Genomic DNA, 24,599 nt, shown 5'->3' on the forward strand with positions numbered 1-24,599 from the left:
TTGTAAGTGTGTTCTGAGAAAACGTAACCAATGCACAATAGGCAGAGAAATATGTTTACAAATGTTAAGGCTTTTAAGTGTTTTTAGAACTCATTAAAAGTAGTAAACATTACATTCCCTTGAATCATAAAATCCAAAATGTATTTTACGTGTGTGTGGAAACAGTCCACAAAGCAAACCGTGCGCACACAATTGATTAAATTGCAGGATTTTTCCCCTACATGTCTCAGAATACCATTACTGCATTTCAAACAGCAAAGGCCATTTTCCACAAGATTTAACTGATTATTTGCCGATGGAGGAGGTATGAAATTTCCTGTAAGGCAAATAAATGGTGCAATGCTTAAATTTACCTTCTACATTCTGACATTACCACTAATGTGTGTGATCTCTTCCACAAACTGCTTCAGGCCATAGACATTAACATTCAACGATATGACAGTGATGTCTAAGTCAAATGTTATTATCAAGGTATAGACCGGAGAAATTAAATATAAATTTGTAAACTTCTTCAAGCTGATACTCTGTGAAAAAACTACAACTGTACTTTAATGACTCTTTACTCTGGAAGACATGGAAGGAAGAGATATGAGCCGTAATAAGATCTGCTACCTAGTGTGGTTCAAATTAGGCATGGTTGCGTTTCTTTGTTGGGCAAGCAACACAAATCTGTGCTGGCAAAAAAAAATCCCTCCGGTGGTGAAAATGAGAACACGTGAAGATCCCCAGATAAAAGAATGCAGATAGATAATTTCTTCTCTTGTAATATTCATCCGGTACCAACATGATGCACAGCCCATTCTGGCATCTAGATCTCTCTCAAGTGTATCCTTCATTTGCATCAAAATGACTGTTTCAGGTTAGTGCGAGCACACCTGGAAGAACATAATTCATGTTGTGAGTCAAAATGAATCAAGTCTGCCTCCATTGAACATTGAGTCATACAGTGCACATTACGGTGGAGAATTCCGTTCATAGGTGCATGAATAAGTCTCATCCCTTCTCCACCTAATCTTCTACACCAGCGGTAGTTAACTTTGACCCTTGAGAGTCACCCCCCGCTTTTGTTTTCCTGGATCAGATGTGTTCAGCCAATAAGAAGCTCTATGCATATGGATGGCTGGAAAACAGCAGGGCTGTGGCTTTTCAAGACCAGTGTTAGCCAGCCCAGGTCTACACTATATGTACCTTAGCCTTGCACTTTGCTTTCCACACCAGGAGATGGAGCTCTTGCATTGGTGCCTCACTTTCAGAGGTCTTAAGGAGACAATACCACATAGCATGACCCCTCTGAAATAAGGAAACACCCGCTTTTAATACTCTATGAAATGCATAGAAATAAAAAATATGGCTAACCATCATCGTCACAAAATTTTATTAAATGATAGTGTACTTTGTACAGTAATGTTATGTAAATGACAAATTTCTGTCATATGGACAAAGGAGACACATGGAATGTTTTCACAGGCAATGATGGGGTTAATCACTGTTTTATAGTGGAATACACTGCTTTAATTAACACCTAGGTTCAGTAATAAAAGGAAAAAAAACAAACAGGCCAGCCTTTATACTGGAATGTATACTATACATTATCCTTATACTGATTATATTATGCATTGTAAAAAGACAAAAAAAACTGAGCAGTAGTCCTGGGAGTGTGACTGATCAGTGATACTCCTCACAGTCCTGACTGAGTAAATGGAACTCGGAAGAAAAGGCGGCGGTGTGACTCAGTGCCATGAACATGTGGCTGAACAGCGGCTCACTGGTGTAGTGGTGAGTCTATCGTAGAAGAGACCACTTGATCTGTTCTTTGGCAGACTGAAGAACCTGTAAATGAAAACAAGGTTTGACCAAACAGGTCCCTCACACAACAAGCACGATAACATTGTCCACTAACAAACTGGCTGGAGTATGAAATGGGGGTAGCTGATTTAAATGAAGGGAAATGTGGACAACCTAATTCATCATCTTAATTCATTGGATAAAAGTCAATTCCTAACCATAAAGCAATGAGACTGGGGACAGCCATTAATCATAAACAGAGGAGGGATGGTGGTAGCCAGTCTCAGGCCTTTAAATGACGACATTAATCAACAGAAACTCACACTCAAGTACACTCTGGTAAGAATGTAAAACATATATGTGTATATGTATATGTATATATATATATATATATATATATATATATATATATATATATATATATATATACCACTAAATTATTAATTGGATACACTGCCCTGCATACAAGGCAATGCAATATATGACAATACAGAGGTGAGTGACAATGTAGGAGTAGAGGAGAACGATGCTATAACAATGACCTTGTATTCACTGGTTGTGAAGTAATGAGTTTTAACACTCAATAAACTAATGGAGCTTTTAAAGCTCCATTAGTAGAGAGAAGATCATGACAGACATGCTGGGCTCACCTGGGTGACTGTCTGCTCTGTCAAAGGCACATCATCTCCCTGCAGAAGTAATTGTATTTAGAGCAAATAGCACCAAAATCAAACACTGCTGAATATTACTCAGAAAAGAGGAAGTGGCGCTTACTCTGAGAGCAACACGATGCACAACTTGCTGTGGGTCACTCTCCAGGATCACCCTGCAGGAGGCAGCAAAGATGCAGACAAAAGATTCCCAAGATGAAAGCTCCACTATAAACAATGTAATGAATAAAAAACGACTTGCACTGCCAGTTCTTACTTACCCTCCATCAACAATCTCATCCACTGCCAAGAAGAGCCCCTCCATATTTTCCAACAAAGCTCTCCGTTCAACATTCTTTCTAAAGAGCACAAAAATATGCATGTTAAGCTAAACTCTCAGACATCAAAAGAATTATTAGTGAGAAAAGGTTTAGTTGAAAAAAATAACAGCTGTCAAAACATACCTCAACATCTGGCTCAGCGAATCAAAAAGGCAATTAAGAACAGCCATGAGCATAAGCTGTTGAAAATAAAACAATCTAAATGAACCATTTTATTATATATCATTAAACATAAATTGTCAAGTCAAACGATTTGCTAAAAAACAAATATTTGTAAACACTAACAAATAATAATAAAATATAGAAATATAATTAAAATAGATAAAAATAGAACTACAATTTTATTTTTTACAGTGATTCAAATTCAAGGAGCTGTGTGTTCATAAATCATGAATTATGACAATATCAATAATTTCATAAATAATGATAAAATAAATAATTTGCTGTTGTCCTTCCAGTCCTAAAGAATAATGAAGCTTACCTCATTTTCATGTGAACTTCCAATAACATAAAAGAAGAGGTCTATGTTGCTCTTGTAGACAACAGTGAGGCCCTCGAGTAATGCTATTTCACCTAGAGACACCCAAAAATCAAACATTCATTTGGAATGAAAACAGGATGAAAAGTTATGTACAGTAAAACAAAATATCTTACTGTCTGTCCTGTGTGTTTTGTTAAATATGTTCTTCTCAAATGCCTTCTGCTCCTTCACTGTTGGGTATGTATCATCATAATACTGTAAAAACAAAATAAAACTTTTATTACTATATTTACATTTATAACATATATATAAAAGCTAAAACTAACTTATATTTCCGACAAAATACAAACAGGTGTGTGGGCTCTTTAATGCATTGAACCTGGGCAAATATAGAGGACTAAGATTAAAAAGATTTGGCAAAAGGGCAAAAGTTAGTAAAATCAATATCAGACAATCAGTATTATTCATAATATTAACACAAATACAGGGCCCAAATACATCAGCAAATCATTGCAGTAAACAAATGCCTATGACTATAAGGATATACTACCAATTAAAAAACAAACCAACAACTAAACGCTTAGTCTTGACTTAAAGACACAGCTATTGATCTTCTTTTGGATAATTGGTATCTTCTTGAAAGACAGATGAATATTAACATAAACTGATGACTATTAATAAAAGTTACAGATTAACATAATTAAATAAATGTGGAAAGGATTTTATGATACAATTAATTGAGTACAATTAATTCAATACTTTAATTAATGCTATAAAGCCTGGTTGGTTAAAATAATTATTCCATTAAATTAAATTTACCTTGGCATAAAGCCTGTCTCCATCATTGTCCAGAATCAAAACTGCTTTCACGGTGTACAAGGATGGTTCCTGCAAAGACAGCAAACTTACTTCATTTGTCATTGACTGTAGGTTAACTCATTGCTCACTGAACGACACCGTCAAACAGATGTTTTCAAATAAATTAGTGGCCGCAACAAACCGCGACGGCGGAGCAAAACGCATAATAAACAAAACCAGACTGATATCACAGTTTTGTTGTTGAAATGACCATTAAGTCGCCGAATCAAAACGAAGACATGACACTTCCACATCAGCAAAGATCAGACTTACACGGTGCTAACAAGGCTAGGCTACCGCTAGCAGTCAACCCGTTAAGGTTAGCTCCACAGCGGGCACAAATGTCATATTTTGGTAATTGAGTAAAACTATTATAAACAAACAACAGTCGCAAGAGCAACTTAGAATCACGAGTGTCAAATAAATAGAAATAAATACATTACCAGAATGGGTGAATCCATCTTGTTTGTTCTTAGCAAACCAGCTAACTGTTTAGCATCAGTCTACGTAATACGTACAGTAAATGAGGCTCTTTCCCATTGGCTAACGCGGAGCACGTGACGTGCGTCATGGTACAGCGCCAGGTAGGAGGGCTTCTCCTCCATGATGACGATTTGTGCTGAATATTGTAACGCCTGTCTGTAAAAAAGTACATTTAAACTCACCAGCCACGCCACGTTGTTCTGGAAACCATTAAATTGACGGTACAGCACTAAGTGTAAAATTTTGGTGAAGCATTCCTTCTCAGTTCATTGAAAGCAGCTTGGAAACTACCCAAAAGAAATTGTTCAGTGATTTTATTTGTCAAATTCATAATTAATTCAACCAATTTTCACTTTTTTAAACGTTATTGCATCTCAAAGTAAATTAAAATCCTAAGTAGTAGTTTGACCTTCACTGATCCTCTAAGAGAATTTCAGGTCCAACATCAGTAAGGCTTAAAAAAAGCATCAGGCAACTGACAGTGGGGTTTCATTTTTGCTAAAGAAATTCCTGTCTTATCAGATTAGTAGAGGAAATTCCATATTTAATTGTGCTGGGTTTTCAGTTTTGTGTTTTCAACTAACGAACTAACTAACAATCTTATTGCAGGGTGTTAAAGAAACCCCTCTATCTATAATGTTGGTCTAGATCATACAGCTTGCTTAAGATGAATCTTAAGTAAAAGAAGAAGCATCCACATTGTGGAAGTGACAAGCATGTGAACACCTTAAATTGCCTTTGCCTTTCCCGGGTTTAATTTCTAGTTGATGTTGTTGGAATCTTTTACATGTGTTTTTCCTGTTCATGTTGTGGTGCTGGTAAAGCCCCTTAAGACAATTTTCCGATTTGGAATATTGGCTTTATAAGTAAATCCCCCTTTTTGTTTTTTTCTTTCAGTATATTATGAATAATCATCCATTTTGCAACATAAGGTTGTTGATGTTTCTTTGACTGCACAAATCTGTCATTTACAAGCCAATTTAGCTTGCTCGTACTCATCATCATCCTTTTTCAGGATCCTCCTACATTTAACCAACCCCAATTATCTTAGTTCCCACTTCTGGGAAGCATTTGGAAACCCAGGCTGATGGGGATTTCCCTCTATCTCACTCCATAAATGACATCACAGTTTGGCCTGACTGGAAGATACTGTTGGTCTTGAGTTTAAACTTGAATATGTATTGTTTAGTACCAATTGTGTTTATAAAATATATTAAAAGTATTTTGCATAATATATACTGTATATAAAGAACAGACAGACATGGCTTTACAACAACTCTGAGCATAACTATAAGATGTTGCAATACCACACTATATTTACACAATTCGACCCCCAAGATTTCAAAATTGCCATAACTGTGGAGGAAACAGCACTCTGCCATGCTCGGGCAGGAGTTTACCAGCTTTAGTGATGGCACTGATGCGGTTGCCTTTCAAATCAGACTGATTCATACTTTTTATACATTTTGGATCATAGTGGCAATGACGATGATGCGGAATACTTGACACATGACAAAAGAACATAAAGAAAGTATATAGTAACCTTGGTGGATGGCTCAAAGCACTGATGGTGCTGCTTTACAAAGGGCCTCGTACAAGAAAACATTTACCAAATATTATTTGTTTGATGTAATGATTTAAAAGTAGAAATTAGCAACACGGCAACAGATCAAGAGAATAAAGTAGTGTGAACGTATTGGCAGCTCCCTTCTCTGCAGCTAATGCCAGAGACCACAGTTAGCAGTTTCCTTCCTCAGAACCAAGTGGTCCTTTTATCAGCATTAAGCAGAGCTTCTGGCAGCCAACATCCTCCTTTTCCTACCTTCCCTCTTGAGTGTCTGCATGGCACCAGCTCTGACATTCGTGTTTCAGACATGAAATTGCATGCAATATTCCGAGTGAGAAAAGTCTTTTGTCACTTTTGTATTTTCCATAAATCTATTTATTAGCAGTAGCACACAAAAGGTGTGAATGTACAAATACTATAAGGCGGCACATGAACGCTATCAGGAAACCATTAGGAAATACAAAATAGTGATGTTGCAAAACATTATCTTTATCTAAACATCTTGAGATATGTGCACACAGTACTGAGACAGAAAATGATGCTGCATGTTCAGGTTCCTCATTTGCTCTTTTTTAGATATTACTTATATGTCGCCTGCATGACAAGCTAGTTTCTAGCTATAGTTTGCTCTAAGCATGAGTCTGTGCAATAAAGACGATTCTCACCCAGCGCATTCGATGTTCACTTTACAAATTTGACAGAGCATCTTAACATCATTCACAGTGAGACTAGAACAATAGATGTAACTGGATAAGAGTCAGACAGTTCACCCGCATGTTACAGTGGGATCAAAGTCACGGCCGTTCCAGCCCCAAAGTTCTATTCTTGTACATTGTGTCAATATTTAAACTTTTATTTTTAAACAATATTGCAGCTAGTTAATAAAAAGCGTGACTGTTTTTTTTTGTCTTTTCCCAGAAGCCGACTCTAAAAATATTCCCTTTTTGATACCACAACCCAAAACACACATTCATTTTGTTTGGTAGGGAGGTGGTTTTTCCACTAGAGTCTGATACAGCTTCCTGGTTGTAAAGACAAAACCAAAGATGCCACATTCCCTCATCTTTAATAAACAAATGGGAGGTTATGGCAGGACACATAGAGCCCAAATATACAGACATGTAGTTATTTATTTTAGATCCAGTTGAACACACTCTATTGTAAAATGCAGTGGCCTTTAGGAGAATCTAACCCTACGTGAGTCAACTGCGGGCAGTTCCCAGCCAACATGTCCGCTCTCATTTCGTAGTAGCTGATATAGCGATGAGGTGTAAAACAGTGCAGGCTGACAGCCCGGAGGAGCTCGCGCCAGCTTGAAAGCAGAGATGTCAAAGACTAATTGAAGCAAACAAACATAAACAAGGGACGTGGGCGTTGACCTGGGAACTGTGTCCAGATTGAAAACCGCTGTGGTCACAGTAATAACAGGGTGCTCTTTGGCATGCTGTGGCAGTGGTTGAGTCAGGGGCTGGGTGCTAGGAACTTGGGCTGGGAAGTCCCTTCTTTGATTCCTGGTAGACATCCACCTTTCCTGACTCTGTCAGCCACCTACTTTTTCCATCTCTGAACAATGACAGAGAAAACATTGTAAATTTATGTCTCTGGGATGTGATATTGAAATGGGCAGACAAAATCTTCCATGTTCTCATGGCTTTTAAATATATACAGTGGCTTCATGCAGGTCTGAAAAATCCATATTGATGCATAGAGTAAACATTTACATTGAGTCCTTCAGATGTGTTTGCTTTGGGGATAATTGGCTAATTGGAGTCTTAGTATTTATTTCAATGACTACTGTGTAATTGTGCCAAAAATAGCTTTATCGTTGACATTGTAATTTAATCACATAGGTCATAAGTAAGTCACATTTCTTCTGTATTATCTTCTGTTTTATGTAAAAAATGTAATGGTAAGAGAGGCCATTAGCTATTAAAAGAAGAACGGCACAAATTACTGGAGATTTGGTTTGGATGTAAAACTGTGTTAATGCACCCAGTGCATTTCAGTGAAACACTTGTGACATCCGTGTTCATCTTTCTGCTTCTGAGAATTCTGATTCTATGCGGTTCCATGCTTATTTGAAAACACTGCATGCATTTGTTGACCTCTGTGTGCAATTAAATGCCGCGTTATTTTTCCTTTTCAGAAAACAAACCTTATGTGCAGGTCAATTTACAAACATGCATTTAATATCTTCTGATTTTATGAAGACAGACGACCAGAACAACGATTCGATCCGCAGAAGCAGAAGTTACTTCTTCAACAGATACTTGGAAGAGGAAGTCTATCTACTAAGCTGTACACAACGTGCACAGTGGGGGGTCTTTTCCAGCACATACTAAGCTTTTATTATCACTAGTTATGTCACAGATTAGTTGCAAAATGATGATTGTCACTGAAAGACAGATTTTTTATCTACATCAAAATTAATCAGCAATGATGAAACAACATCTGTTATTAAAATTTGTGTAAAAACGTTGATGCACAAGACACTCTTACTGTTCTCAGAGTCTGAGATCAGGGCAACGAGGGGGTTTTTGTGAAGGGTTTTAATGGTCACTAGCTATGTAAGACACGCTCTCTTCCATTCTCCCCCTGCTCCTCTCTCTCCCTTGGCGGTTGCTCTGCCAGATAGTGGAACAATGTAGTCTTTCTTACCTGTCGGAGGGTGTACATTCCATCTCTTCCAAACTAAATCTCACTGAAGCCTCCAGCCCACCTCCGCTAGAGCAGGGCCCTCGCTGCAGTGCTGGCTCTGACTCCAGGTGATCCACATCACACTCCTCATACCTTTCACTTTAGAGGATTTTTAAAGGACACTGCTCTTGTCCGGTTCGGCCGAGGCAAAGCGGCCATAGGAGGTTTTTGCTCACTTCGAGCGATTTGGCTCGATTCTTTTTGTTATTTCACAATTAGACTCAACATTGTTTTCGGTGTTTTTACATTTTTAAACATCTCCTGCACTGTGGACCGACACAATGATTGTTGTGGTGCATGCCAGACTGTTGGTTTGTGGTTTGTCATGTGGGCAAAAGGGAAATTTGGAGGCTGGGGTGCAAGTGTGCTATTAAGGATACAAGATCACAAAAAAACTGTGGTGTGGGTGCTTTACAGGAAGATTGCGTTTGTCTGCACAGAGCCATCCCATTTATGCCGGTGGCTGTGCGTGTAGCTCAACAGTGAGAGAGACAGGCGGCCGAATAAGAAATAGAACAAGAGTCCTCGTGTGTTTTCTCGTGACCTGCTAAAAGTGAGCGATAGCAAGGCTCATCAAAAAGAAGAGAATTTCCTGTCAGTCAGGTTTTTTCCTGTTCTCACCAGGATTGTTGTTTGTAGGTTTTGTCTCCACTCATCACCTGTTGGAGACAGAGAATGGTGCTCAGGTATGTTCACTCTCCTACTTTTTACTATTTCTTCAGAGCTTTTCTCCTGCAATGCTTTGCTGAGCAGTATTTCATAGGGTCTACTTCTAATGATGGTGTAGCAAAATAACCAAAATAGCATATTTCTAAAATAATATTCGGCAAATTTGATTTATTTTTAATGTCATTTGTTTGAAAGCTTCTATGACACGTTTTTGACAATAGCTTCATATTTGTGATTTACATTGTGAATTTGATTTCTAACCGTAAGGAAACGGTTACTGTACCAGTAGCAGGATGTGATATCAACACTATGAACACACTAGTTACAGTATAAAACTTGCAAGTCGTTCTGACTTTTCTACTGTGATGGTTGAAAAAAAAATGTCCCAGTCCACGCAAATGATGGGTTAATGAGTGTCCCACAGCAAAGTTGAGGGGTCTAACAATATATTTATTTGTTCATTTACTTCCTAAAAGTGTGTTACAAGGAAATTAAACAAGTAATGCTTTGTTATTTAATTACTTTTTTGGAGGCGTCTATAATTCAAGATAATTTGTCATTTTATTTATGGCTCCGATTAAACTCTCATAAAATGAATAACACCAATAACAACAAAATGTATAACAGGCCGACGCCTGCATTTTCATACGCGTGGGGTTGTGTGTATTATACATTACTTTAACTGTATGTACAGCACAGCCTATGACAAATAGATCGCTTCAAAACAAAAAGTGCTCACATCAATTTTTTAAGACAGGTTTTGAAGGTTAACTATGTTTTAGACTCTGATGGTGAGACTTTACATAGTTGTAAAAGCCTTCCTGAAAAATATCCAACCCTGAAGTACACGTTGAAGGGTTAAACCTAGAAAATGATCTTCAGCTGAGCCGAACTAGTTCAAGTATTAACACAATGACTACACATGTTAACTATACGGCGCAGCCATCAGGCCCCTGCCTGTCGCGCAGACTGCACTGTTTTAACGCAGATTGTCTTATCAGTGGACGGCATAGCTGCACCCCGCTACAGCTGATGGGAGGAGTCATCTCAACTGAACTGAACCCTTCATGTACCACAAGAACCGACTCAACACCCAAACAGTCATTTATTTAGCTTTACTTAACGGCTCGGCCCATGACGTTTTGACCCAGACTTTTCTTTAACTATGCCGGAAGCTGGTGGCTCAGTGGGTGAGACTAAGTCACTGCTTGTGTCTCCATCAGGTTGAATTTTTTCAGCAAGAGCTTGTCCTGAATGTGTTCAACAGCCAACTATGTTCTCCCGCTGAGGAGAACCTGTGAGGTAGGAACCGAAACCGGAGCACACGCTCCAGCCTAGAATACACTGAAGAAGGAGTTGTTTTTTTTAAAGTCAGTAATCCTTCGCCTTTTCATTACAAGGTGTTTGCTGCTCCAGGGAGGCTGTGTGGAGGAGTGCCCATGACAAATCATTTCCCTGGAGCCAGGACTCATGGAGCTACTCAGGAAACTCAGGAGATTGACGTGGCTTGGCAGGAGCTGATGGCCATCACAGAGCTGCAGGTCAGAGTTCCATGCCAGATAGTTTTATGTGTTGTCTCGATATTTAAGATGCCATTTATTTTGTGCAATCATCATTGCTGCCTAATGAAGGAGGAGTGGATTGTGACATCCGTACTCTTTGACTCACCTGGGTCTTTAGCAACCCCAGCGTACGTTGGCTTTTTGTACAACTTATTTAAATGAAAAGGAATGAATAATTACAAAGTGTCTACTTCGTACCATTAAGCTACACACATGAAAAACCAATATATGCTCGTCGGAGATAGGCAACAATGGCCCATTTGAGTGATAGCAGGATGAAGAGATTGTGAGAAGGGGCAAGTGCTGTATGCTGCGAGTGGCCCCCTGCGCAGCACAAAAGCCATCTGTTTCCCGGTGAAACCTGACCACATCTATGAGAGCCCTTCATTGGCTATGAGTGGCACGCTGAAGTGGCTGCAAACTGGCCTCCGTTCAATTGTGGAAAATACTTGATGCCACTAATTAACTCCAAAGACGGTGGTGACTTTGTGTTATTTTAATTCTGTTGTTGACGTGTGTACTGTCAGTCTTAAGGTGTGCGCTTTATGTTTTTATCTCAGGAGTTTGAAGTTCCCAGTCAAAGCTCCTATGAAACAGCACAGTATCAAACCATGGAGTCCATGGCACCTATGGGCGCTTACGGCGTGGCTCAGCCCCATCCGGTGCCTCCTCACGCGTGTGAGCTCGGCACCGCCGGCGCGTACGAGGGATGTTATTCTGAGGAGGTGCCGGTGTGTCAGCGGCAGGACGGCGGCGCAGAGGTCATGTACGGACACGCCGAGTCTGAGCTCCATCAACGGATGCCCCCCGTCCTGTCCCACACGCAGCCCTCGCTCATGGCTCTTAGGGAGCAGATGGGCATTTCAGGCACCAGCCAGGGGCACCGGAGGGCCAACGCCTGCTTCTCTCAGGGTTTAAATCGGCACACGCTCTGGACTACGCATGGACATGGCTCACATGTTCGTTCGGCCGAGGATCTGGAGTCAGACTCGGGCCTGTCGCTTGGTTCTAGTCCACCTTTGGCCTCCCCAGATAACCCAGTTGTTGGTGCTCCGGGTTACCGGAGCGTAGACATGGCTATGACATACAGTGATGGTGAACCAGACAACATGACTGAGCACAGCAGGCGAGCACACGCACATTACTCACTTGACTACCAGAGTCACTCTCACTCATATTTATACTCAGGCGCACACTCCTATTTCTCACCTCAAGCTGCTTTATCACATGCCCAACCAAACGCTCGAAACCCTCAGGCAGTGAAAGAACAAGGGCAGGTTCCCGTAAACAATGACATGTTCAATGACGCCGGAGTTTCCAGCAGGGGGAGCTCACAGAGCAGCTTTTATACAAAACCACAAGGAAGCATTTCCAGTCCTGCTCCCCATAGCAGAGATGAACGGCGGGCAATAGCTTTGAAGATCCCTTTCCCCATGGACAAGATCATCAATCTACCCGTGGATGACTTCAACGAGCTCCTGACTCAATATACGCTGACAGACACGCAGCTAGCACTGGTCAGGGACATTAGACGTAGGGGAAAGAACAAAGTGGCAGCACAGAATTGCAGGAAGAGGAAGCTCGAGAGCATAATTCACCTTGAAGGAGAACTGAACCAGTTACAGACCCAACGAGAGCACCTGGTACAAGAACGGCTGGAGTTCCAGCGTAGCTTAGCCTTCATTAAATGTCGCCTAACAGACCTCTATGCGGAAGTATTTACCCACTTAAGAGATGAAGATGGACAACCATACTCCATAAATGAATATTCACTGCAACAGACACCTGATGGTAAAATATATTTAGTACCTCAAACGAACATGCAGAAGAGAGAGCAATGCTAAAAAACCTGGGGGTTTTATCCTTATTTATACACCTCCTAGAGGCAAAGTGCCCAATTGTGCCAACTCAGTCATTGAATGGATGTTTAAGTATCGATGAACTGTGTAACTGAAACTGCACAAGATTGTCGTGTAAAAATTCTTTATTAAAAAAACGTTTACAAAAACTGCACAGCAGTCTTCCATTAAAATCTTCAGCACCTTTATGGATGCTCAAGCCTGGGGGGAAGCAAATTAGGTTAAAAAGGAAAATAAAAGGTTTGCAAAGTTGTCCTAGTGGTAATGGTAGTACCTGATTTAGCCATTGTCACAGAAATGAAGCCAGGTTTGAGATCCTGCGTAGAAACCCCTATAAAGCAAAGGCAAATGAGTACAATGGAAACCTCTAGGGTGACTTCATTTTAACAGCATGCAATATGAGACCTGTGCACATTTAAGAGGCCAATTTACCAGTCAAATGCAAGTCCAAATGTGCTTGCATAGAAGAGTTACATGTAGGGCTGCACAGCCCACTATCAGCTACATGGCAAAAAGATATTCATTCTATCAGTAGTTGAGAAGTCTGGTCTTACCTACAGACAGCACTTAAGCCTTTCGGTAGCTGCTGCCTGCTAGCCTCAGGCCTCTGTTCTCACTCTCCCCTGCTTCAATGATCCTGGCGATGGTTTTGCTACTTCTCTCCCTCAGCTGGCTTCCATGGCTAGCCTCAAAGACTTTGCATGTAAGCTAGCATCCTCCAGAAGATGTTTGCCGAACTCAGGTGTGACGGGCTCTTTAGGATGACCTCACCTCTTACTGCTCAAACCGTAATGCAGTGACAACGTAGTGGGAAGCGGGGTTGTCCTTACTGCATGTTCACAATATGGCCTTCATTCCCACTGTTGCAACACCTCAAACCCTCCCTTTCCCAAATCACTAAAGAGGCTAACAAGATTTTTAAAAAACTGAAAGATCATTTATTTCAGCTTGATTTGACGAAGTTACAAATAAAAACCACTGAACAAAAATCTACATAAAACCTCATTGGAATGGTTGCTTTCCAAATACACGTCAATGAAAAAAACCAAAAAGACACGTTTAAATGAAGACCCTCCATGATTTATCTAATGTACATCTCTTCTTGCAGCAGCTGTAACCTGCCACAACTGTTTGGCTGAGCAGATTTAGGAGGTAAACCTGCAGCTGCCCTGTCACTTCGCTTGCTCTCCTCGCTCCCCTCTCCTAAGTACTCAGTCCTGTTGAACAATATGGAACAACATTGTTAACTGTGCACTGACTTTCGAATAACCTGACATCCAGAGTGATCATTATCTGCACTTAACGAATCCCTGCAACTGTAAACTCTAGCTTTGACAGTTGCTGGCATGGCTCCTGGCCCTTACCGGTTTTAAAATCGTCCTGGACGGCCATATCCACCGTTGTTTGAACCACCTCCATAACCACCTTGAATGGAGTTGGGCGTTACGTTAGTTCCGGTTTGGCATAACCACAAGCTAGATCCTTCTAGTAACAGCTAAGAAACTCACCAAAGTTCCTGCCACCACCACCGCCTCCACCAAAGTTATTCTTCATTGGGCCAAAGTTGGAGGCTTGGGGATCATAGTGGCCCATGTTATTGTAATTGCTTCCACCGCCTCCTCCACAGTTACCTATACACAGAAATGGCAAACTTTGTTATCAACTCCCCTGCATAAACTGCGTTGTTTATAAAACCCAAATATACTCACCATAACCATTGCTGTCATAACCGTTTCCTCCATAGCCTCCACCTCCACCCTGGTTGTAACCCTGGTTATAACCACGATTACCACCATTATATCCACCAGGACCACTGGGACCTCCAGGGCCACCGCCATAGCCTACAATAAAGAGAAATACTTAATACTGCAAGCTCTGATGGCAATGAGAAAAACAACAACAAGAACAAATAGCCTTTTTACCACCATCACCGCCATTGCAATTGTACGGGCCATCTCCATAGCGGCCCCTGCCACCTAAAAGCAGCAAACCAATCAGTACCTCAAGCTATAAACATATTTTCCACATCTACGTATTTTACAAGTCTACAAAAGCTGAGGTCTTACCCTGATTAAATCCTCTGTCATAGTCGTAGGGTCTTCCCCCTCCGCTACGGCCTTCGGGACATAAAAACGGCAAAAAAACAAAAGCGTTGATTGTATGCATGTAAGTAGACGATGTGGTGACTTTGTTGTATATACCTACCTCCTCTCATACCCATTCCTGCACTCTGCATTTCCTGTCTTGTGAGGGCCTTTCTCACTTCACAATTGTGGGAGTTGATTGTATGGTATTTCTGAACTGTTAATAGTTGACAATGAGCCGACAGCCAGATGAATTACTTGTGATAATTACACATGAACACCATTTTACTTACTGACAATCCTGTCGACTGAGTCATGGTCATCAAAGGTGACAAAGGCAAAGCCCCTCTTTTTTCCAGTATTACGATCAGTCATAATGTCAATGACCTCAATTTTGCCAAACTGCTGGAAGTAATCTCGCAAGTGTGACTCTTCTGTGTCTTCCTTAATCCCACCAACAAAGATCTTTTTGACTGTGATGTGGGCGCCCGGGCGGTTAGAGTCCTGCAGTCAACAACACGTTTTATCAGCCTTTGCCCCTGCTTTGCAATGCAAGCCAGATAGTCAAGTGTATAATACCTCTCTGGAAACAGCTCGTTTAGGCTCTACAACTCTTCCATCAACCTTGTGTGGACGAGCAGACATGGCAGCATCAACTTCCTGCACTGATGAGTATGTTACAAAGCCAAAGCCCCTGGACCTTTTGCTATTTGGGTCCCTCATCACCTGAAAGAAACAGATTCATGTAAAAAAAATTAAAAAAAAAAAAAGAAAGAAAGAAATGAATGAAAAGAAAACGGTACAATACACTGCAGCCTAGTGGTTTGGATGTTAATAGGTAAACAAAAAACATAAATACTACTGAATCACAATTATGCTACTCATCTGCCTTACCGTAACAATGACGTTCAATGCTTACAACTAGAGTGTAAATCCCACTCACCACACAATCTGTAAGGCTGCCCCATTGCTCAAAATGGGCTCGCAGGCTTTCGTCTGTCGTCTCGAAGCTCAGTCCTCCAATAAACAGCTTGCGGAGCTGCTCGGGCTCGCGTGGGACCTGAACAATGGACACATCAGCATTTTAAAACATGTTGCTGACTGACATTTCTGCTTCCGTGGATACAAACCGCTTGTTTATATGTGCACTTATGCAGTTAGCTTATGCAATGCTCACATATGAAAAACGAGGGGGGGAGGGGGACAGGGAGTCGAAGGGAGACGTCTCCGCCATTAAGGTTGGATGATGGATCAAATGGCCATTTCTTTAGTTAAAATTAATGCATGCGTTAAACGTATTATTGCGCTAGTTGTGTTTTCGCATTTCGATGCTATTACCGATTATTGTCGTTAGGAAAAAGCACGAATTTAATGGAACGCTACATCTAATTAAACAAAAGGCCACGAGGCCCGTATGCTATAAAATGGCGGAACACAATGTAGCTGCAACAGCGCTAACGAAAACGCTGTGTGCTGCCTAGAGCGGACATTAGTTATCTAAGTCGTCCTCGCGTTTGCAGGCTCCGTGTATACACTAAAACAACTTTCAAGGACAGTACTCACGTCTTTCGACATTTTGCTGATGAACTCGTCGAACGCGCCTGGAAAACTAACCGGCTGGAAACGAACTGCGTCAGACGAGCCGAGCCCGTTTCTGAGCTCTAGAATAAGTACTAGACGTACACCTAGCTGGTCATGTGATTGGCCATCAGTTCCCGCTATGCCGCGTCGGTACCGGCAGTTGAAATGCCATTGGTCCAAATTCTTGTCAATCATTATTTCCCTCCAGTAATCTGACTGTGGGCGGGTGTTTCACGGTGAATCAGAACGTCATGGCGGATAGGTTATGCGAAATGGTTCTTTTAACTTGCTGCCGTTTTGCTACGTTTTTGTGTCAGTAAACATGGACGACATTGTCGTTTAAACATCACTCATATTGCCTAAGACGGCATAAAAAAAATAAGACAAAATGACAAGAAATTAAGCAATAATAAATTGTACTGATTCGTGACTTTTGGGTAGAGGTGAAGCTGCGCCTCTCTACTTGCAGTAACGCCATTTCTCCTCTCAACAGCTGATGTTACCTAACAATCACATGCCCATATAATTGTTGTGCGGTTGATGCAAATCAATTCAATATTATTTCAAAAAACGTGCGGTTAATTGCAAACAATTACTTCTATATGAACGATAATTGTAATTATAGAAGCGTTCTGCTGTTTGTATATGTAATCAGCTGACCGAGGGGGCGGGTACGTTCATTGTGCGCGTTTAACGCGCGCTTTTTACGCAGCCAGGCGCACGGCTCCTTTTTGTCATCCGGGCTAGATGCTAAAGTAGCTTTATCAGTGGCCTCACAGACTACTGGGTTGCAAAAGTCGCGTTTTACCGTTGCAGTCGTTTGATCGGAACCAGCGGTCTACACCTCCACGGGGTAAGATACAGAGTAATGCATCAGTTTGTTCCATGCTGCTGGTAAAAGCTTTGTACGTTTATAGCACAACACTGAAGTTAGCTAGTGTTACCTTTTTGAGCGTTAGCTTGCAGGCTTCGAACTCATTGGTAAGCTAGTCGATTAGCAAACAAGGCATGTTACCTTCTATGCTAGCTGCATCTACCGAGGTTTCAGGTAACGTTAGAGATATTTACAGATTTTAGCGGGTGAGCAGTAAGTGGACGGTGTCGGCCGTCTAATTCAACGTTTAGATTTTCATCGTGCAGCTGGGTTTTTTCATGCAACTTGCAGATTGGTTTTAAGCCGACTCCTTTTCGTTTCCGTTGCCAATTATTTAATCGCCCAAACAAGAAGTGGGTTGCGTTTTGGTTTACCAGCCTGTGAATACAGGCTCCTGCTTTGTGCGTAGCCTCCACTGCATCGTGCATTGCCCGTGTAACGCCAGCTTATTGCGTTTCTTGTACAGGGAAGAGCCATCGGCCTGCAACAGCGCAGAGACGACAAGCAACTTTGCAATGGGCAAAAAGTCTCGTGAAGAGGCGTCTTCATCCTCTGATGAGGAGGAATATGTGGTGGAGAAGGTGCTGGACAGGAGGGTAGTGAAGGGACGGGTCGAGTTCTTCCTGAAATGGAAAGGATATTCAGAGTAAGTTGTGTGCTTGGTGGTGTGCTAGCCTCTACCACAAACTAAGCCCTGTTTTGTTGTCTTCATGGAAATTTGGAGCCCTAATTTTACTAACGACTTTAACAGCAGTCGCAGCATAATTTAAGCACAAGAACTATTACTGTGTGATGCATTATGAGCCATCACGCTGATCATAACAGTGTTCAGTTAATAAGACATCATACCTGTTGATCATCAGTTTAGACTGTACTGATATTGAAAAAACTGAATTGTCATTTTCCCCTCAGTAAACACAACACATGGGAGCCAGAGAAGAATCTAGACTGCCCGGAGCTTATTGCAGAATTTATGAAGACCTACAAGAAGAGCAGTGGTGGGAGCTCTACACCAAGCAGTGGAGCCAGCAAATCGAACACAGGCTCATTGGGGCGCTCCAAAGACTCTAGTAGTTTGAAGAAGAGAAGCTCAGATGATGATGAGGAGGGTGGAAGTAAGCCCAAAAAGAAAAAAGAGGTAGGTCAAATGTTGGAGCCGTAGTTGGGATTCAGACATGGTAACAAAATGGCCGAATCCTGTTTATATTCGGAAGGTAAGAAATGTGACCTATAATTGTCTGCACCATAACAAGCGATTGCTACAGACTTTGTGGACAGTAGATGTCGTCGTTTGTCATCTTGATAAAGACGCTTTTTATAAAAATAGATATTTGTTGAATGAGTAAATTGTGTTCTGAAATAATTGTTTTTGACATTGTTGTAATTATTTTAAATGATGTAATTAAAAAGATTGCATTACTCGCCACTCTAAAACTGGGATGAAACACTGCATTATAACACCGTTTTTGTCTTTCAGGATGATATTCTAGTTGCCCGTGGCTTCGAAAGAGGGCTTGAGCCAGAGAAGATTATTGGAGCAACTGACTCGTGTGGAGACCTTATGTTTCTCATGAAGTGGTAGGTTTCCTTTTAGATATGCCAACCTCACACTGAGGAACTCCATTGTTAGTTGCTGTTATAATTTACCTCTGCTTTCTGGGTGTCAGTCATTCGATCTGTAGGTGGGACCTACGGCAGCTGTGGCTTGTAGTATTACTAACACCATGTAGATTGTAATGGTGTCACTCTTTGAAATGGCAGCTCTCGGTGCCAGATAGCTACTGGAAATTAGCCATTACCATCACTAATGTCCTGTCTGTCCATTCAAATACAAATGGTAAACCACGCCATTAAATTTTATGTCTTTACTTATTAGCTAAATGGATATATGTAGTAGCTCGTCACTCATGCTTGATCATACACTACCTCAGATTACTGCCTGGAACAAAATAAGGTAGTGGTTGTTATGCAGACGTGACCCAATTTTTTTTTTTTTTTCCTCTTATTTTTGGATAATGAGAAGAAACTGGATGTGATGCAGGACTTTTTTTTGTCTTTTTAAGCTGTTTGCACTTGCTTTTGACATTTTTCTCTCCCAGTTCCTTCTGATGTGACTTGCTTATTCAAGGACAAACTGTTTTTGTCACCTACAGGAAAGACTCTGATGAGGCTGATCTTGTGCTTGCTAAGGAGGCCAATACGAAGTGCCCACAGATTGTCATAGCCTTCTATGAGGAGCGCCTGACCTGGCATGAAGACAGTGATAAGAAGGAGAAGGACGCTGTCAGTGCGTGAAAGCATCACCTCAGGAGGAAATGGGACCTCCTCCACTGCAGGGACAACTTGGAGTCAGACATTTTTCACACCCAAAACCTCCCATTTTCTTCTTTCCCATGTCCAATAACACAAAAAGCAAACTCGGTCACATTACTTCCATCCCTCATTGGAGCTCAAGGCTTCTGAGATGAATCCATCAGTCAGGAGTTGCTGTAGCAAATGTGGGTGATGTGCTACTGTTTAGCTTTTTTAATATTTGTGTTTCCTCGTCATGTTAGTGCTTAAACTGACATAATCATTATCCTGTAAGGTACATGTATCCACGTGTACACATGACTTTTTTTTTTTAATAACTCACAAGATGAGAGCCAGTGATTGTGCAAGCCATGTTAACCCTGAGCTTGTCACAAGGGGGCTGTGCACTGATGTCGTTACAAGCAGTTTAGCGCTCAACTTCAAGAACCACCTGATGTACAGGAAGCAACTCTCGCAGCACTTTCCTGTCTGCATGAAGTTTTTATCGCCTGTAGGTTTTTATTATTTTGGTTTATTGCGTTTACCCATGTAAAAGTAGTAACTGTACAAGCTTGCGGAGGACACTGGCCAATTATGTCTTTATAATGTAGTGATTATTTCTGTCTTTTTCCCTTTTTATAAAATGGCTGTTTTATCAATTATTTCCATATTTTAAGGTATTGACTTGATATGGTGTTTTCCAATTGTCATCTATCACCCATTTAAGAAATGAAATAAAGCGTTTTGAGTTTTGTAATTTTTTGATTTATGTTTTTTTAACTGCATCATTAGTGGCACTGGGTAGAATTTTAGACAATCTTGCTGTATTCACAGAACCAGCAGTCGATTGGTCATTGTGGGCTGCCACCTTGTGGCTAGAAGATCAACCTTTGGATCGTGTGACTGACGTGTATCACAGCCCTCCAGTTTTATTGTTGTTGTTTTTGTTTTTTTTTACTTGTGGTTTGTATTTTGTGCGTGTGCGTGCAAAAAAAACAACAAAAAAAAAAACACGTCAACTTGGCAATTGGACAATGTGTTCTTGATGATTGTTAGTTTAAGGTAGTTTAATAAAATTATGAATATCCAGGGTTTGGAAGCAATGAGTAACTGAATTGTTCTTGGTTAGATCTATTTAATCTTTTCTTGGACAATGTTACCAGGTGAGCAGAGGTTGTTTTTTTATACAAGACGGGGGCCTGTTCTGTAGTTTGATCTGCTGTGTTTCTATGGGCTCTTAGGACCAAAGGTTAGTGAGTTCAGACTAGATCAGTTCTTTTAATTTCTTTTTTTAATCCCCAACCTTCCTTTTTATTTGCCATCGTGAGTGAACCTTCCTTTCCACATACAGTCGATAAACCCTGTCCTCCATCTATCCTTTTTTGTTTTTTCATTAAAGTCCCACTGTTGTCCTCAGTTTTATGCTGCTGCCGAATTCTTCAGTTTTGTGTGTATTAAATATTACGAATATGTACAGTAGAACCTTAAATAAACATTTACAGTTGCCATTAATAGGTTGGTTGTTTTGCAGGGAAAAAATACATTAAATGTACATACAAGAAAAAAATTACACAGGACTGTTTTAAAAGTATTCCTTAACAGATGCCTTAACATTATCAAGATTATTTATTGAAGGATCATATTTATCTCCTGTTCCCGTTCTCATCTCCAGGTCCTGAGCACCGAGTTCTGTGACCCAGCAGAGGGCGACATTGAACAGCATTGATTTAAAGGTCAGTCATTGCTATTTTCTGACCATTATGTTCAGATTATTATGTATCATCTAGATGGATGTGGATTCATATCAAGTCTACTCTGTAAACACTGCGTTTTGTCTTGAACTAAACTGTCCTATAAGTCACAGCATGTGTTGGACCTTCCTGTAGGCCTGAGGTCTCATGCTGAGCAGTTTAAAGTGTTCAAACTCACCCAGGTTTATTGTACAAAACACAGTTCAGAAACATTGTTTAGTCTAGAGTGAAAAATAGTGACTTCATGGTGCCTTCATATGTAGTTTGAAAGACACATCGATGCACACAATGAAGGGAGCCTTAAACACATCATTTAATGTTGCAAAGCTTTCTTTCTAATTTTAAACTGACTTGTAGCTCAATGCAACAAGACAGTAAACTACTCCGCAACATGTTTAACTGCAAACCCACATTTGTAACAGTCTGACAACCGTTTGAAAAACTCTCATGCTTAAAATTTAAGCATTTATGAAAATATGGGTTGTTGATAATAATAAATATAATATATGTTGGGGGCTTACTGCAATAACTGTAATAAATTGCTGTGAAGCTTCAGTCTAATCCTTGTTCTTCACTCGCCACCCTCTTTTTCTTTCTTTCTGCCTTTTATAGTCTCTCTCTCCCTCTCGCTCACACACACACACATAAACACACACACTCACACAGTGCTGCTCAGCGACGTCTAAAAGTGATGGAATTTTCCTTGCAAAAAGGCTTTTACTCTCCAAATGGAATGCAAAGGTCACTAGTAAATTTCCAGCCCCGGGACCATTAAGTTGGGCGAAAGAAGCAGGCAGCAGGCTGTTTTATGGAGACTGGAGCTGCCTGCTGACAAACCCAGGCCAGCAGGTTTGTTGGGGAAACCACAGTGGCACTCATGGGAGCGCTGTCTGTGATGTGTGTGGCAAATACAGATGTAGGAGCATGTGTGGTAGCGGGTCAACACGTGCGCGGAGAAGCTTCAAAGGCACTGAACGAAGGAAAATCTGCATCAAACTCAGCTCCAGCTTAGTCCTTTCATGATAATTATGCGAATGATTCGTATTATTTGACGTATCAAATCTAAATCATTTTTTATAAATATGTCTGTACCTTGTAGTATTTTATAAAGAACTAAGAATACTACTTGTGTAATAACAGCTCTGTCTTATTGTGTTAATGGGAGCAGTGTGTTAAAGTATTCATTTATTTATAAAAAGCAGGGTCTCCTGCACTCACTTCCTTCTGTACCAGTAACTTCTAGTGCAAATGAGTTCCACGGGGTATTGCTCGCGGCAGAGGTGGGTCGTCTTGCAACCCATTACAGCAAATGAGTGTCGGGGGAGCCACTGTGCAGTTGTGGCGCGTGAAGGGACTGCAGCAGTGGGCCTCATCAGCGCTGCACAGCTTGTTCGCGTACGCCACTAAGACAACAAACAAACAAACGTGCACTCGTCCAGATAACGCGGGCGCACGGCGCAGCACGCCGCCGCCTTGTCAACGAAGAAACGCACGCGCGGTCACCAGTCGGCGGCGCGGAGGGGCTCAAAATTCACCCCCGAGCGTTGTAAATCGTGTGCATCGCGGACGCCAGTGCATCACGTGTGGCCGCAGCTGCTCAACATCTGTATCAGAACGTCCTCGTGTGCACGTCGGCTCGACGCACTGTTCTGTACGCACGCGATACGTAGTCGCGTGGTGCTCTAATTTGGGTGGATATCACACTTAATGTGCAGTAAAACACCACCGACAAAGCTTCTTCACTGTAGACCCCCCCCCCCTCCTCTACTGCGCCACAACTCCCACCGCCAACCCTGCTGGCTGTGTTCCCCCATCACTCCACCCCCCGCCCTCCTTCATCTCCGCTCCTCACCAGGGGAAAGAGTTATAGCTGCCATAAAAGGCAGGTAATGCATTGTTAACTAATTCTGTCTGCTCAGAGCTGATATATCCTCTGCTCTAAATCTCTGTGCTTCCAATAAAATGCAAATGCTAATGCTTGCCCTCCATGAGCTGATATCATTTTTAACAGGCCAGAGGTAAATGCTGTGGGGGGGGGGGGCGGGTGATGCGGAGGTGGACTCCGAGGCTTCGTGGCGCGGTCCCGTCGAACAGGGGACCTCCGGACCCGATGCACCCGCCGCCGTGCGACAGCGTGCGCGTCTCCCCGCTGCAGGTTCGCCCATCGGAGCGCAGCGGTGCATCCTTGATATGCGAGGGCCGTGGAGCCATAAATCGTAGCCGTCGACCTGTGATGCTTTAAAGCTATGGCTCCCTTTTGAGAAGCATTTCCGTCACTACTCACTCACCGTCAAATATCAGAAGCCAATTTGCCTGTGGATATAATGCATCATATTTTCATGTTAATAGTAATGTCATACTTCTCGTAACCTTGGGCTTCTAAATATTGATCCACTTCTAGATTTTCAATTATCCGGTGCCGTTTTTCTGCCATCTGGTAAGGACCGGTGATTTGTGTTCCTTCATATCTAGAGGCTTGTCCTGTAATTAGACCATAAATTAATTTACAGAGAAGAGAGAGAAAGATTGAAGGCATTAAGTAAGTCCTCGGTGGTTGGAGACAGAAAATCATAGAAAAGCCCAGCACAGTGTCTCATTCACTAGAATAAGATAATTGGATTGCAACCAGCGCCATAACTTCTCCGTCCCCGCATGTGCCACTTGTTTTCCTTTAAAGTATTTAAAAGCGTGCTGCTGCTAATGATTGCTTGTGAGTCACTTCTTCGAGTAATGGCTAGAAATCATCCGTGGACATAATTGCACCTAATTACTTGCAGTGCAGCAGCGAAATGATTAGGAAAAATGGGGCATATTAGCGTCTGAATGTGTGTGAAACTTTGCAGTGAAATGTGCTGTGAATCCATCAGTGGATTTCGAATGACCCCCCACGCAGGCACACAACAATCACGCGCCTCTAACTTCTGGGTCTTATTTACAGCAGCGCTTAAATGGAGGTCCTAAAAATCCAAATGGAGCCGGATTGATTTTAAATTGGGACTATATGCTCTCCTGAAACATGAGCTCATCGTCCCCCGCTGCTAAATTGCACATGGCAATTGAGGCAG

General features: G+C 41.5%; 4 protein-coding genes across 6 annotated transcripts; 2 read left to right on the forward strand and 2 right to left on the reverse strand.

The window, feature by feature from the left end:
* Window positions 1-1,358: 1,358 nt before the first annotated feature.
* copz1 (COPI coat complex subunit zeta 1) lies at window positions 1,359-4,705 on the reverse strand. The gene is made up of 9 exons (XM_029157459.3): window positions 4,559-4,705; window positions 4,077-4,145; window positions 3,431-3,512; window positions 3,258-3,349; window positions 2,900-2,955; window positions 2,717-2,794; window positions 2,560-2,611; window positions 2,436-2,474; window positions 1,359-1,830 (listed from the first exon to the last, which is right to left on the reverse strand). Exons 1-9 carry the CDS (start codon window positions 4,574-4,576, stop codon window positions 1,783-1,785), a joined length of 534 nt encoding a protein of 177 aa, XP_029013292.1. The 5' UTR covers window positions 4,577-4,705; the 3' UTR covers window positions 1,359-1,782.
* A 4,645-nt stretch (window positions 4,706-9,350) lies between these two features.
* On the forward strand, window positions 9,351-13,942 carry nfe2 (nuclear factor, erythroid 2). Of its 2 annotated transcripts, XM_029156138.3 has the most exons (4): window positions 9,351-9,548; window positions 10,755-10,833; window positions 10,932-11,072; window positions 11,654-13,942. In XM_029156138.3, exons 2-4 carry the CDS (start codon window positions 10,786-10,788, stop codon window positions 12,935-12,937), a joined length of 1,473 nt encoding a protein of 490 aa, XP_029011971.1. In that variant the 5' UTR covers window positions 9,351-9,548; window positions 10,755-10,785; the 3' UTR covers window positions 12,938-13,942. The 2 variants fall into 2 exon arrangements, with proteins under 2 accessions (XP_029011971.1, XP_029011970.1); XM_029156137.3 differs by lacking the exon at window positions 9,351-9,548 and having other exon boundaries at window positions 10,239-10,833.
* On the reverse strand, window positions 13,060-16,758 carry hnrnpa1b (heterogeneous nuclear ribonucleoprotein A1b). Of its 2 annotated transcripts, none has more exons than XM_055510283.1 (12): window positions 16,600-16,758; window positions 15,980-16,096; window positions 15,616-15,762; window positions 15,330-15,540; window positions 15,156-15,253; window positions 15,019-15,076; window positions 14,875-14,928; window positions 14,662-14,793; window positions 14,461-14,583; window positions 14,317-14,377; window positions 13,227-13,283; window positions 13,060-13,153 (listed from the first exon to the last, which is right to left on the reverse strand). In XM_055510283.1, the coding sequence occupies exons 1-10, from the start codon at window positions 16,609-16,611 to the stop codon at window positions 14,322-14,324; spliced, it is 1,008 nt and encodes a 335-aa protein (XP_055366258.1). In that variant the 5' UTR covers window positions 16,612-16,758; the 3' UTR covers window positions 13,060-13,153; window positions 13,227-13,283; window positions 14,317-14,321. The 2 variants fall into 2 exon arrangements, with proteins under 2 accessions (XP_055366258.1, XP_055366257.1); XM_055510282.1 differs by having other exon boundaries at window positions 13,227-14,169.
* Window positions 16,759-17,264: 506 nt separating this feature from the next.
* cbx5 (chromobox homolog 5 (HP1 alpha homolog, Drosophila)) lies at window positions 17,265-21,199 on the forward strand. The gene is made up of 5 exons (XM_029156141.3): window positions 17,265-17,470; window positions 17,958-18,137; window positions 18,404-18,629; window positions 18,969-19,069; window positions 19,645-21,199. The coding sequence occupies exons 2-5, from the start codon at window positions 18,007-18,009 to the stop codon at window positions 19,784-19,786; spliced, it is 600 nt and encodes a 199-aa protein (XP_029011974.1). The 5' UTR covers window positions 17,265-17,470; window positions 17,958-18,006; the 3' UTR covers window positions 19,787-21,199.
* The last annotated feature ends 3,400 nt before the right edge of the window (window positions 21,200-24,599 follow it).

The sequence above is a fragment of the Betta splendens genome, chromosome 7 (genome assembly GCF_900634795.4).
Source record: "Betta splendens chromosome 7, fBetSpl5.4, whole genome shotgun sequence".
Lineage (NCBI taxonomy): Eukaryota > Metazoa > Chordata > Actinopteri > Anabantiformes > Osphronemidae > Betta > Betta splendens.

Excerpts from the sequence above, each read along its gene's own strand:
- copz1 (XM_029157459.3), bottom strand. Across the intron at positions 3,513-4,076 it reads GAGACAGGCTTTATGCCAAG|TATTATGATGATACATACCC; the intron begins GTAAATTTAATT and ends TTGTTTTTACAG. Across the intron at positions 2,475-2,559 it reads TGCATCGTGTTGCTCTCAGA|GGAGATGATGTGCCTTTGAC; the intron begins GTAAGCGCCACT and ends TTACTTCTGCAG.
- nfe2 (XM_029156138.3), top strand. The coding sequence starts at position 10,786 with ATGTGTTCAACAGCCAACTATGTTCTCCCGCTGAGGAGAACCTGTGAG. Across the intron at positions 10,834-10,931 it reads CGCTGAGGAGAACCTGTGAG|GTGTTTGCTGCTCCAGGGAG; the intron begins GTAGGAACCGAA and ends TTTCATTACAAG. Across the intron at positions 11,073-11,653 it reads TGGCCATCACAGAGCTGCAG|GAGTTTGAAGTTCCCAGTCA; the intron begins GTCAGAGTTCCA and ends TTTTTATCTCAG.
- hnrnpa1b (XM_055510283.1), bottom strand. Across the intron at positions 14,584-14,661 it reads TTATGACAGCAATGGTTATG|GTAACTGTGGAGGAGGCGGT; the intron begins GTGAGTATATTT and ends TTCTGTGTATAG. Across the intron at positions 14,378-14,460 it reads TGGTGGTGGCAGGAACTTTG|GTGGTTATGGAGGTGGTTCA; the intron begins GTGAGTTTCTTA and ends ACTCCATTCAAG.
- cbx5 (XM_029156141.3), top strand. The coding sequence starts at position 18,007 with ATGGGCAAAAAGTCTCGTGAAGAGGCGTCTTCATCCTCTGATGAGGAG. Across the intron at positions 18,630-18,968 it reads AGCCCAAAAAGAAAAAAGAG|GATGATATTCTAGTTGCCCG; the intron begins GTAGGTCAAATG and ends TTTGTCTTTCAG. Across the intron at positions 19,070-19,644 it reads CTTATGTTTCTCATGAAGTG|GAAAGACTCTGATGAGGCTG; the intron begins GTAGGTTTCCTT and ends TGTCACCTACAG.